The sequence below is a fragment of the Lepisosteus platostomus genome, chromosome 3, assembly GCF_059453375.1.
Source record: "Lepisosteus platostomus isolate fLepPlt1 chromosome 3, fLepPlt1.hap1, whole genome shotgun sequence".
Taxonomy (NCBI): Eukaryota; Metazoa; Chordata; class Actinopteri; order Semionotiformes; family Lepisosteidae; genus Lepisosteus; species Lepisosteus platostomus.
This window is the reverse complement of record NC_142613.1, coordinates 17388470-17401366: the sequence shown is the minus strand read 5'-3', so window position 1 is coordinate 17401366 and position 12897 is coordinate 17388470. Positions and strand designations below refer to the sequence as shown.

Genomic DNA, 12897 nt, shown 5'->3' with positions numbered 1-12897 from the left:
CAAGACTGGAAGACTGCTATAGTTCAGCAAGAGAAAGCTTTCATTGGTCGCTTCTTGGAGACAAACCCAGTGCAATCACTTAGGACAAGTGGAGGTGCCTGCCCTTGGGAGCCATGCATTAGACCAACCACACCAAAAGTGCCTGGGGCAGACTTTTTCTGGAAATGTGTTGTAGTAATCTAAAGGTAATGTTGTCCTCAATCTTAGGTGCACATTTATGTTGTTGGTGCTAAATGTGCATTTTTTGTTACTGTTGTGTATGTGATAAGGTTTGACTCATTCATAAACTGATTGTTATATATTAAAAAAAATAGAAGTTATTTGTTTTATTATTGAAACCTGAAAACAAGAATGACATTAAACAAAAATGCTAAAAGTATATATATACAGTGTATCGTATACAGGCTACGCCAAATTATGTGTTTGGTTTACTTAAATATATCAAATTCTCTAGAGCAAAAAAACATTTTAATTAATTTATATTGAAGTTAATTGTATTGAAGTCCCATTTAGGTTCATGTGTCACTGCCTTAAATAATTCTGTGAATAGCCAACATACACATCCTACTTGTCACGCCCTCTACATCTCGAGGGTGCTCCTTCTCTGTCCTGTTCCTAGTTTCTCTGTGCTTTACTTGTTCTTCCGGTGTGTCTATGCCTGGGGCTATATATTTCCGGGTCTCCCTATCCTCCTCGCTTGGCATTGGGATCGGATGTCGTGAGACTAGCCTCACCATGTCGGCCCTTGTCCGCTGCCAGAGGGCTCTCGTCTCTTTTCCCCGACTCCACCCGATAGCTCAAGCCCAGAGAAAACCCCTGCCGTTACGCATAGGGTCTTCCTGTCCTGCCAGTCTCTCCACGGCTAGCCTCCGAGTTCCGTGACATTACTGTCAGGCAATAAAATGGTTGAAATTCTCTTCCTCATTTAAGATAATTCAAATACTAGTTTAAAAGACTCTTGGTGACAGAGAGGACTGTATGAATGTGATGAAACAAAGATGCCAAAAAAAGTGGGATATTTATTTGAGCATGGAAAGTTAATGTAATTCATAAATGATACTAAATGGCTGTGATGTTATGACCGATCCCCTTTATTTGCTAACTGTGTGTTGAGGATCTGTACACATTACTCCCCATTTTAGAACTGGGATTTAGTGCAAACCAGACCAGCTTTGTTCCTTCTAACCTTTTTACCTGAAACTAGCCTGTCACTTGCATGCATGAACTTATCATCCCTTATGAATTAGTAGCAGTCGACTCAACTCGGTTGATCCTGTTTGGCCAGACACACTCTATCATCTTAATTGCCTTACCAGCGGGCTGACGAAGCAACAGCTGAGGCCATTACTTTACAAGAATAATCCCCTGCTCTCAATAACCTAATAATCAAGATTCTCACCACGTGACAAGACTCGGTATTGAATACAAAATCCCATCTGGGACATTCGTTAATTTTTCAATTGTTCATTTCACTTATGTTTTGACTCTGCTTCTTGCTGACATTGAGTTTATAACCCAAACATGGGTAGACAACTTCTGTTTACCCACTAAACCCTTATGTAGGGAAAACCAGCTTCCAACAACTGATGCCAATCCTACTAATTACAATACCTCATCTGCATTTAGTTACTGCATTTTCTCCCTATTTCTGAAGTGTTTTTATGCTGCCCCCTGGTGACTTAACTCATACATGACACTACAGATCAGATTGCCCTGTTATAGATCTCTTAAAATGAGCACAGCTCTGATATAATGTACATTTAAAATACTGTTTTGCTGCAGTGTTTCATGATCATGGTGCTAAGACATAAAGCAGTCCTTCTTCCATTAATAATAAATGGTAGTATATTGGACCTCTGAACGGACCTGAAGAGGGCACCATTCTGGGCTATAAAGTTGGATGCTTTTAGGGCCTCCCAAGTCAGAGTGCGAAGGCCCAAGTATAGGCTGAGCTTTATGTTGCAATTGTTGCAGGTTTAAGCCCGGGACATGTCACTAGCTGAGTATAAAGAGCATGTCTCAAGCACAAGCCCACAATTGGTTGAAAGCTGGTGTGGGTAGGTTGGGATCAGTCAATAATAATTTACTTTGTAAATTAAAAAAGAAAAAAAATGTGTGATGCACCTTCAAATCACATAATAGGTTATTTTACATGTTGACAGAAACACATTTATTACACAGCAAGCAGATTGGATTTGCTTTTACTAAATCTGATACAGTGAACATCATCAAAATAGCTCAACACAATATAATTTAATATATGCTAGATAACCAATACAATTTAGCCCTAATCACATCCCTAATGAGAGGGCTCTTTGCCCAAGGGTCTTGTCTCTTTTTTAAAATACTTATTTTAATACAGTACCTTATTAATATTGTTTTATTAATGGTGAGAGTAGAGAAAGTCATTTTTATTATACAGCCAAATACAGCAAACAAAAAAGATTTGAGAGAGCACCAGTATACTTCAGATTGCTTTAAGAAACTGTTTTCTTAGCAATCTGTTTAGGTTTGACGATTATTATTTTATTTTTTCAGTTGTGTTGTGTACTGCTGTGTTTAAATTAAGCTCAAAATTTGAATTATGTGTACATTGTGCATAAACAGTGTGTCACAGAAGGCCTGAATCCAAGAACTGTGTTATAATTAATATATTGTAAGAATATAATATTCAATTGTTGCTAACTATGTATGGTGGTACTCTGGTATTCTATTAGGAGCATGTTATGGAATAATATCTTCATATTTCCTTCCATGTTGTGTATTAAATGTTTTTTTTTAAATGAATTTATAGTGCAGTTAGGTACTACACTACTTGCTGATGTGATATTATGTGGACAAAAATATTGAAACCTGGTGCATTTTAATTGTCGATCAATATAAATTTGTCCCAGAAACATTTGTTTTGAAAGTGTTATGTTGTTTTAACTTTTTTGTACTTTAACTTGGTACACAAAAAATATTGAAACTATACAGTATACATATTTTAATCAAATTTATACATTCACAATGCGTTAAATTTTCAAAAAGACTCTCAAATAACCCAGTATAAATGTATATTTTAGACAATACATTCGTTTCCGAAATATTTTGTTATATTTTTTAAAATCATATTTCAAAATAATTGTTGAAAAAAATTCTGTTCAATTCAATGTGGCTGCTATTTTGTCCAAGGTTTGTGTGTTCCTTACTTTTTGTCTAGACCTATGACATTGATGTGGGCTGCAGTAATTAGAATAATTGCGATCACGTATTATAATAAAATAATCTAGATATTAAGTGACATATCACAAAAAAAGTATCAGTTCCCCATCAGTGTATTCCTGACTAAACCATGTCTATAATTAAACTGCACAGAAATGACAATGGAAAGATCTGAATACCTGTGGAATTGAAACAAAGGTGTCAACATAAAACCTACAGTATGTCCTCTGCCTCATTATGAGACTTTGATAAAATAAATTATAGAAGCTGAGCAAAACCACCTTCATTATACAAAATGACTCGTTATAGCACACAGAAGGACCATGACGTCCCAAGGACAGTGCTTTAATGAGGGTGGAGTATATACTTTTTAGCTTGAAGAAAAATCTAATGCCAGGTTAGCAAATTCTGTACAACTAATCAGCTTGATGTCTTTTAATCACAATTAATCACATTTTCTGTCAACTTCTTCCAAAGTAACTGACTTTACTCCTGTGGATTTTTATACATTCTGTATGTAAATTGCCTGGAGTTCGGCAAAGACTCACCGCACATGTATGCTCCGGGAGTCCAGAACAGTGAGAATGGGCTCATCCACATGGGTTGGTGGCAACTGCCCTGTGAATAGGGTGACCTGGGAGCTGTTGGAGCAGCCAGCGATGGTGCAGGCTGTCAGTACAAACGTGTGAGGAGTGTACACACCCAGTCCTGGGGGAAAAAGACATCAATTGCCATAATAAAATACAAAACACTCATTATACATGCTGATATGAAAATATTATTTTAAATAAGAATGCATTATAATACAATTTACAAAAAATGTTCAAAACAATGTTGTTATGTCCCAGTGTGTGGTCTGTGTGTGGTTTTTTTTATGTTCCACACTGCTGACCCTTGATTGTTCTCCCTCCCCCATTGGCCCACCATCACACCACTGTTTCAGTATGATGTCATCATCAATTAGCTATCAGCCAATCAGAACACATCTTATTCAGCATATAACATGGAGGTTTACTGAAGGAAAGGGCCTTTCGTTTGACTTCGGTCCCATTTGGTTTTGGTTATCGCTTCGCCTCGCTTCGCTTTTGATTATTGCTTCGGATTCGTTGGTTTGTTTTGTTTTGCTTTGTGTGTGTGTGTATTTTCGTATAACTTTGGCTTTGTTGGTTTTTGTTCATTTGTTTGTGTTTATCCGTGTTTTGCCATTACCTTGCCCTAACGTGTTACATGTTCAACCTTTGTGTTCTTTTGTACCCTGTTCCTGTTGATTACTCTTGTTCTCCCTTATTTGTATTCCTGGTTCACTTGTGTTGTTGTGTGAACTTTTGTATATAAGGTTAGTTTAGGTTGTTGGGTACACATTACACACTTAGTTGATTTTGTGTTAGTAACACTAGTTTAGTATGGGTGAGGTATACCTGCTTCCAAAGGAATTATCCTAAATGTTACACCCCTAGACACTTGGGGTTGCAACAAATTTTCAAAACATACTGAATAATTAAATGAATTAAGGTCCATGATCTGCTCCCTCAAAAAAGTTCAATGTCAAGGATCAGTTTTTGATGTTGGAAGAATCATTTAAAATAACCTGATTGCATTTTCCCACATCTCTAAAAAAAATGGTTTACAATAATGGTGCCAATTTCCCCAGAATAAAGTTGTGAACCTAATTTGTAGTGCATATTTAAACATAGTTCAGATGAATAAAATATACTGGCGGAAAAAAGAAACGTAACATCTCCTCATCCACACTCTGGCCCTGCGTGGAACAGAGTGACTCATCTGTGAAGAGGACCTGATGCCACTGCTGACGAGTCCATCGCAGCCTCTGTCTGGCCCAAGCCAGTCGGGTTTTACATCTAGGAGGTCTGAGCAGAGGGCCTCTGACAGGTTGCCTTGCTCTAAGGCCAGCAGCATGGAGCCTCACTTTCCTGTCACTGATGCAAGGATTGTGTCTGGCGGCAGTTTCTGCAGCAGTACTGGTGGCAGATCTGAAATGATCTCTCGGATGGAGCAGTCTGATGTGTCAGTCCTGCTCTGGTGTGCTCACTCGAGGGCGACAGGATCTTGGATGGTCATCTGTCCTGCCAGTCTGCTAAAAACCTTCTCTGCAGTCGGGACACAGTGGAGCAGCTTACTCAATAGTGTCTGGCAATGGTTGCATATGCATGCCTGCCAATGGCCCTCTCCCTTCTTCTGGTGACATTCGAGGCATTATGGAATGGCTAAGTGTGGCCTTTTTCTTGCAGTGACCTAAGCTTTGAATCAAGGCCTTTTTAAAGGTGACCTGATCAGGCATTGTTCAACTTGGACCTCGTTGGGTAAAAGTGCACCTAATGAGCTTTTGTGTGATTGGCAAGTTGCAATGCCTCACTGCACAACCTGTATTGCTGGTCAGAGGGCTTTAAACAAATTGACAACTTTTTGTGAAAGTACATAAGCTATTACTATAGTATTCTAATTCCAGAAAATGATATGTTTCTTTTTTCCATCAGTATAAATAATAAATTGAATAGACAAAAGCATTATACTATGCTTAAAACAAGTAGTTTTAGTTGCAGAAAAAGGCAGTCAATAAGTGTTTGATAGGAGTCGACATTGTAAAAGCCCAAAATGTGTTGATTTCAATTTTTGGTCAAGTTCAATTTTTTGTTTTAGAATCAATAGTAAATAATAGGACATGTTTTCCTACAGGAACATTGTTTTCTTATCACACCCATTGGTATAAAATGTTCAATTTCTTTCTTTAAACATATAACTGTATTGGAACAAGTAAAGGTTTATTTCATGCTGAAGCCTTCTTTGGGTGTGAAGAAGAAGGCCCGAAGAAGGCTCCACAGCCGAATCGTTGTGTTTCTTTTCCTCTCTTTTCAGCATGGAATAAACTTTTACTTGTTCCTTTGCAGCCTACACATGTTTATACAGCTACCTACCCGAGCTATAAACTTGTCATTGTTTGACCACACATTTTTCATTTGTTTTTTGATTCACATTTTAACTGACTATTCTTAAGTAATAATATGAGGAATAAGAGTTGGCCTGATTTTTTAAAATGTAAACCTGGCTTAGATAAGGTTAAAACATGCATTGTTCTCTACTATTTTAATTGTAAAGCTGTTCAGTATTATTTGTACCCTCAATTAAAAGTCCCCTTCTTCATTGCATCTAACAGATTTATATACTATTGTTATGTTTTTTACATGTTGAAAAATAATTTTACACACTTTTCACTTAAAAAATAACACATTCAGAACTTAGTAAAGAGTTATCAGGTTGTTTTAGGATAATCTGATAAGTGTAAAAAAACAAAAAAAACAAAACAAGATGCTAGCAAAATGAGCCAACATTATATTTCTAAATCCTGAATTATGTGAGGTTGATTCTGTGGTGTAATTTAAAATCTGATTCTCTTTCATTCTGCAAATGCCCTACTTTTATGGTTCTAGATTTATACTGTCAGCCTCATTTCAGAAAAACACGTTATTTTATCAAAAATCTTTATAGAGATTGCTGTCCCATAAAATCGCCATCAGTCAGTGCTATTAATCTCTGCCCAAGAAGTCAAACAGAAGCCGTTTTGTTCATTTTTATGAAAGTAGATCTGGTGTAGTAATTACCACTGACATCGGCTATCATCATAAAATGAATACAAAATAAATACACAAGAAGGCTCCACAGCAGATTTATACCATGCTAGACACTGAATGCTGTGAAAGATTCAGTTCCTGAGTTGACATTCCAGTGCCACAAATTATTACATTGGCTTTTCTAGGGAAAAGAAAGCAACTACCACAAGCTATAAAACTTACATAGAATCATTAAAGATACTGTACCTGAACACAATCTGTTGAATTCCTATACAATTCCTCTTTTTATTTATTTTAGCTTAGCTTCTTGAGTTTTTCTTAAAGTATTTATAGACAGAAATCAATTTATTGACAAGGATCCTGTGACTCAGAGCAGAGATGAACAAACCTTTGTAAAGAGCAACTCCAGGTTAATCAGAAAACATACTTTGAAATGAATTTTGTGTGCTAACCTTAATAAATTGCCAATATATAGTCTGCTTATTCTCATTTATATACTTATAATTTTCTAATTATTGTCATATTTAGAATGTCCCCTAACCATTATGAATACAAGGCTTCAGCTTAGAATAATAAAATACGGAACTATAACAAGAAGAATTGTGTCGCTATCACAGTGTATGTGCTGAATCATTCTAACCAGCTTGAAGGAACTTCATTTCTCATATCACAAAACCAAACTGTGGGATTTACTTTGTTTCAATCACTGTTCTCAATTGACTGTTTCTTTTTTTATCTTTTTTAAACATTTTTCTCATATATACACTCAACTTTAAAATTCCGATATTCTTTTATGATATTTTGCACACTTCAACAATCTATCGACGTCAAAACGAAGCCCAAACATAACATAAAGTATTCATGATGTGTTCAGTACCTTTTTAAACATTTTTTAAACAATTTTTAACAACTTGCCCACAAACAGTGTACAGCAAGATTATGTAGCCATAACACAGTGAGTGGAGATCCCCAGATCCCACTCCTCTTCCCTCCCAAGCCATCAGGATGGCAACCAGCCACATCCTTAGATGTTCGTCATCAACGGTCAACAAACCTAAAAGACCATTCTTTCCCTTAACAGGAAACATAAGAGAAAGAATGCCAAAAGATTTAGAAAAAAGAAGTAGAATCATTGTGATTTCTATTACAGACCAACAGAAATGAAGTTTGGTTTCTAGGCATTCTTTAAACATTTTTAAAGATAAGCACACATTACAGAAAAAATAATGGCAGTGAATTCAGTACTGAAGCAGTAAAGCTTGACATGAAAATAAAATATATATACAGTACAGTACTGCTTCAAAAAACAGTCCATGCAATGCAAAAAAGCATTTTATTGGGGTATGAGATGTTCAACAAAATAATGTTAAACCAAATGATGGATAAAGGATTCCTAAAGTGTGTATGCACTTAATTGTCCAAGTGTTCTTGGGCAATTACAAGTTGGTATCTATAATATCATTCCTTTTATAGAGGCTATCACATCTGCACGTTCTAGTTTACGAAGGTTACAAAGTTGTGCCACGCCAACCCATCTGTAATGGGCCAGCGTTGTTACACCTGACATGTCCTGTCCTGAATTGTCATGTTTGTCACTGTAATGACCTGAAGTGCTCTAATGAAGAACTATGGCTTCTTGTGACATTCTAACTCAATTTGTTTCTTAAATGCCACTCGATTCCCATTTAATAAATTAGTTGAATCTCTTTTTTGTATGCACAATTCAAAGAGTTTTAACAACAAATATCAAGACTTTCACAGTTTCAAAAGTTAACTGGTTGATGTGTTTATGAATTCGCTATATCATGAGCAGTTTCTTTCTGAGGCCAGTATTGAAAGTCCAGCTGTCATACCAGAAGGTCCACCAGATAAACTACAATTAGTCAATGGAGGAAGACATAACACTGCAAGGCCACATACACCTGGCAAGGTTCAGGTGTGGTAAGCCAGGTGAACGTGATTTTAAACCCACCCAACTCCACCTACTAACAACAAATTACGTACTTTGAGGAATCATGGTCACAAAGCCCTAATGACATATTTCAAAATCTCCAAACTTTGGCACTTAGATGTCCTGGACTACTTAGGAGACCAGAAGCATAAATTAAGACAATTTACTTTATTCCTTTGTAGCGGCAATGCTTGTTAATAAGACAGAATTAAGCATTGCTGTGCTTTCCTAAATGAGGCCCCATCTCTCTCTTCATCTCTGTGGTGCACCCACAGAGAAGCTATTCATGCAGGCTGATTTGAAGTGTTTTATTTTGATGAGGAACAACTCCCAAATGGGGATGCACTTAGCTAAGCCTGGCTATCATGAACAATAGTCATCCCTGGCGCCTATCTGTCTAGGGAGTGCCAGAAGGACATCTGGACTGCATTCCTAAGTGTCAGGAGTAAGTGACTCATATCTCACCTTGATCAACCAATCATGGACTGGCAGGGTGTGGTAACACCATGTGGGTCTCCAATGCCCGCCAAACTCTCAACCAATCATCACATATCTGTGTCTAGGTCAAAAAGGTAGCACATGCTCAGGTCGGGCCCTCCTTGGCCATTTTCGCGTACCCTCAGAGACAATCACGTGACAACCGCTGTTGTCTGCACTGGGACTTGGACTTTGTTCTAAGCACGAGTACATACTCAGAATTCTGCAACGACCAACGTGAATGCGCCGCTTGATCAACGCCAGCCTACAGTTGGACCCTCGTCGACAACCTGAATAGCGTATTCAGAAGCAGCGCTGGACCGGGAATGAACCAGTTTTCTTCCCGTGCAAAAGAGTGACATGCGAGGACCCGCGGTCACACTCTGTATATAGAGACTTTCTACTAGTCAGCCGGACTACTAGTAGACCCCTGGGAGCAACGACTGCACTGCGCGCCGCAGTTAGATTCCTCCGCCCGTCCTACTCCGAGCTGCACCTCGATTGGTTGGCCAGTAGCCAGAGGATGCCGGGACAACGCCTATTGGACGACCGCTGGAACAGAGGTTGCAACAGAGCCTGTCAGCTGGTTTGGTGGTCGTGCCGGGAAATCCAAATCCATAAATAGTGGATAACTAAACCCCATGTTCGACATTGCGTCTCGAGAATTTAATTGTACCTCAACACAAGTTGTTATCAATTTAATTCATGAGTAATGTATTTACTTCCGAGTATAATGTAAGAGTGGGTAATAACACTGATTAGCGAGTTGGTATAGCCGAACAATATATTGAAATATATTCTCTGTTGTGTATCTCTTTGTGTTTGCATCTCTTCGAGATTATATACCTTGTATATTGATAACCCTCACAGTAAGGTCTGCCGTCTGTATCCTGGCAGACTGGTATATGTTTGGTGCACAATTTATGTTTAATAAATGTATCCGTGTGTTGAATCCGTGTGTGTGCGTTGTTAGTTGTTATGACGATTGATTTTCTAAAAGCCATAATGATCCACCTCGTGATTACTGCTACAATTAATAATTGTCTCAGTAAAATCACAAAACCCCTACACCTTGTTACAAGCCAGCATCAAATTCATCAATGCCCTGGGATTTGTTCAGAACTTCGAAAGGAAAAAAATACATTACTGGACCAGTCCTATACATTACCAGGCTATATTGTTCATTACCATTCATGTAAACTATTACTTTTTAGGTTCTATAAAGACATAATTTTTCTGAACAAGAAAACTTTTATGGGTAAGGGAAAATAATCCAATATTACCTATTGGGAGTTGAACCGTATCAAGATTTCTTGAAAGAAATTGTAATGATTGGGTTAGAAAATAACCTCTACTAAAACAAAAAAATATATATTTCTTAAGCTATTTAAAAAGGTAACTAACTCCTTCACAGTGCATCTTATGAAATATTTATTAAAAAAAATATTTAATGTGTTCTGTAATTTAAAATATTGTAAGAAATAACAAAGGATACTGTGAAATGGTACTGTGAAAATTAAATCCAGTTTTTAAGTTTTTTTATTTCCAAGAAGGATTTGAAAATTCATAAAAATTAAACTTGTGAACTTGGAAAGCTAAGAGAAAATTCTCCACTTCAAAATACACTGTTATGTCTTTATAGACCACAAATAGACTGTTGATATTAATAGCAGTTACCTCAGAATTACACTTTATTGGTCTTACTATGATTTTCTATACAATGAATATTAATGTGATGGGTCTTTACGTTCCCTTTTCTATATACCAGTATACTGTTTAATCAAATTTTTTGTCACATGAACACTTACAAAAGTAATTTAAGAAAGCACGTCAGTATTTTTTTTAATTTAAGAACACTTGCACAGCTCTTAAACACTTAGAGTATGTTATTGTCTTTGATCATTTTAGTGAACTATTAAGCATGCTTTTAATTGACTGCCAGTAATGATTACATAAAAAAATGTCTTGATTTTTATCATTTTGGCATTGTCACGTTCAGATGTTTTTGGTGCAGGGAGTGAGTCTATTTTTTGTTGATAATTGATTTTTGCTGGGGCCTGTGCCCCTCTCTCATATAAATAAGTGGTTATTAGACTTAATTGTTGAGAGCCCCGTTTAGGAAAGAAACAGACAGAAGGAAAATTGTTTTGAAACATGAAAAAAATATATTTCAGACTGGAATACATTGCTTAAGAAGATGAGTCTTGCCATGAGAAACCACATTTTGACTGAGACAATGAAACACATCAGGACACAGCAGAAAGATGACAGGCGTGTTCAAATCTTCATGTGTTCGAGTTTGTTTTAACAAAAGAAGGGTTGTTACTGTCACTTTTCAGCAATCTTTTCTGGAGACACCCAGGGAGCTATATCTAGTTGTTCTGATGATTTAAGGTGTATACAGTATGTCTATGGTGGTGACTGATATTATTGTTTTTATATTTGTTTATAATTTTTTAGGTTATTATACATCTTTCAGCAAGATTGCAAGGTACAGATGCAGTCATTCAAAATGGGTAGGGTATTTCGCGGTATACCCCGGTGGGCATGTCGCGGTATCACGCGGTATCACGGGGTAAATCGCGTCATTTGACGTCATGCCGGAAAGTATCCGGCATCACCTTGTAAAACCGCCAGGGGGAGCCAATAAAGCTTAACCTCTCATGTACAGCATTTGAGCTTTTAAATTTGAACTGTGTATTACAGCATGTTAATCATCAGTCATTAAAATGTTGGTATATTTTATGAAAGCAAGATTGCTCAGTTGAACAAAAGTACACAACCTACCTTTATCAGAAATATTTATGCATCAAAGCCTTTACCGAAGATATTACTAATAGTATTAATAATGAATGACTTTGGACAAGCTGTATACTCAAAGTATAATTTCTTTAGCACATTTGTACAAGCACTTGGAATCTGTCCAAGCCCTACTTTGTCAGGCATTTTCTTTTACTTCAATGGACATAAAAACTCCCTTGCTTTTACCAGGGCGTTTCATAATTTCTAACTACGCAAATTATTTAAAATGCGACACTTATCATTAAACTAGAGCTCAAAATATCACAAGGATCCTCAAGAGCACAGCAAAGACAGTATTAAAAGATACTTGTATGAGATACATGAGAATCCAGGCTTTTTTATCAACGCTTTCTTTTCCGTATACCAGATATTATGGAACCACTTCAGAAGGGTGTCAGCCAGTCAGATTCCAGGAATCGGTACTTTAAAGAACAAATATTCCATTTCTCCCTAAACATTTTAAGCATCGAAGTATTTAACTGACATGTGAAATAGCGTGTGAAAAAGTGGTAGTTTTAAGCTTTTCTGCTAATATAATATGGAATCGCGTATCTAAAGAAATTAATAACGATATGATTATATTCGTGTACTGCGACAGGGCTGTGTAGGGCTGTTTCGCCTCTCTCTTCATGTGACTTCCCTTGTAGCCTACTGGTCTACGTGCCTGATTACCAACTCACGGGTTGTGTGTTCAAATCCAGCTGGCTCTGTGACTTTTCTTTTAACAAATATTTCTTCGAAAAAATAGAATAGCAATATTATGGACAATCAATTGACTTTTATATTTCAAAATATCACAACATGATCGAATCGAAGTCATTTTTGATAACAATGAATAGTCACCTTCTTCCCTTCTGACAACGGTCCCTGCTTCTG

General features: G+C 36.9%; 1 protein-coding gene across 1 annotated transcript in view; it reads right to left on the bottom strand.

Moving 5' to 3' along the window:
- Nucleotides 1-12897, bottom strand: part of ush2a (Usher syndrome 2A (autosomal recessive, mild)) — a 427426-nt gene that overhangs the window by 245004 nt on the left and 169525 nt on the right. The window contains exon 33 of the mRNA XM_088624763.1: nucleotides 3753-3912. Within this exon, the coding sequence (XP_088480889.1) occupies nucleotides 3753-3912 (160 nt within the window). The remainder of the gene's footprint in view (nucleotides 1-3752; nucleotides 3913-12897) is intronic.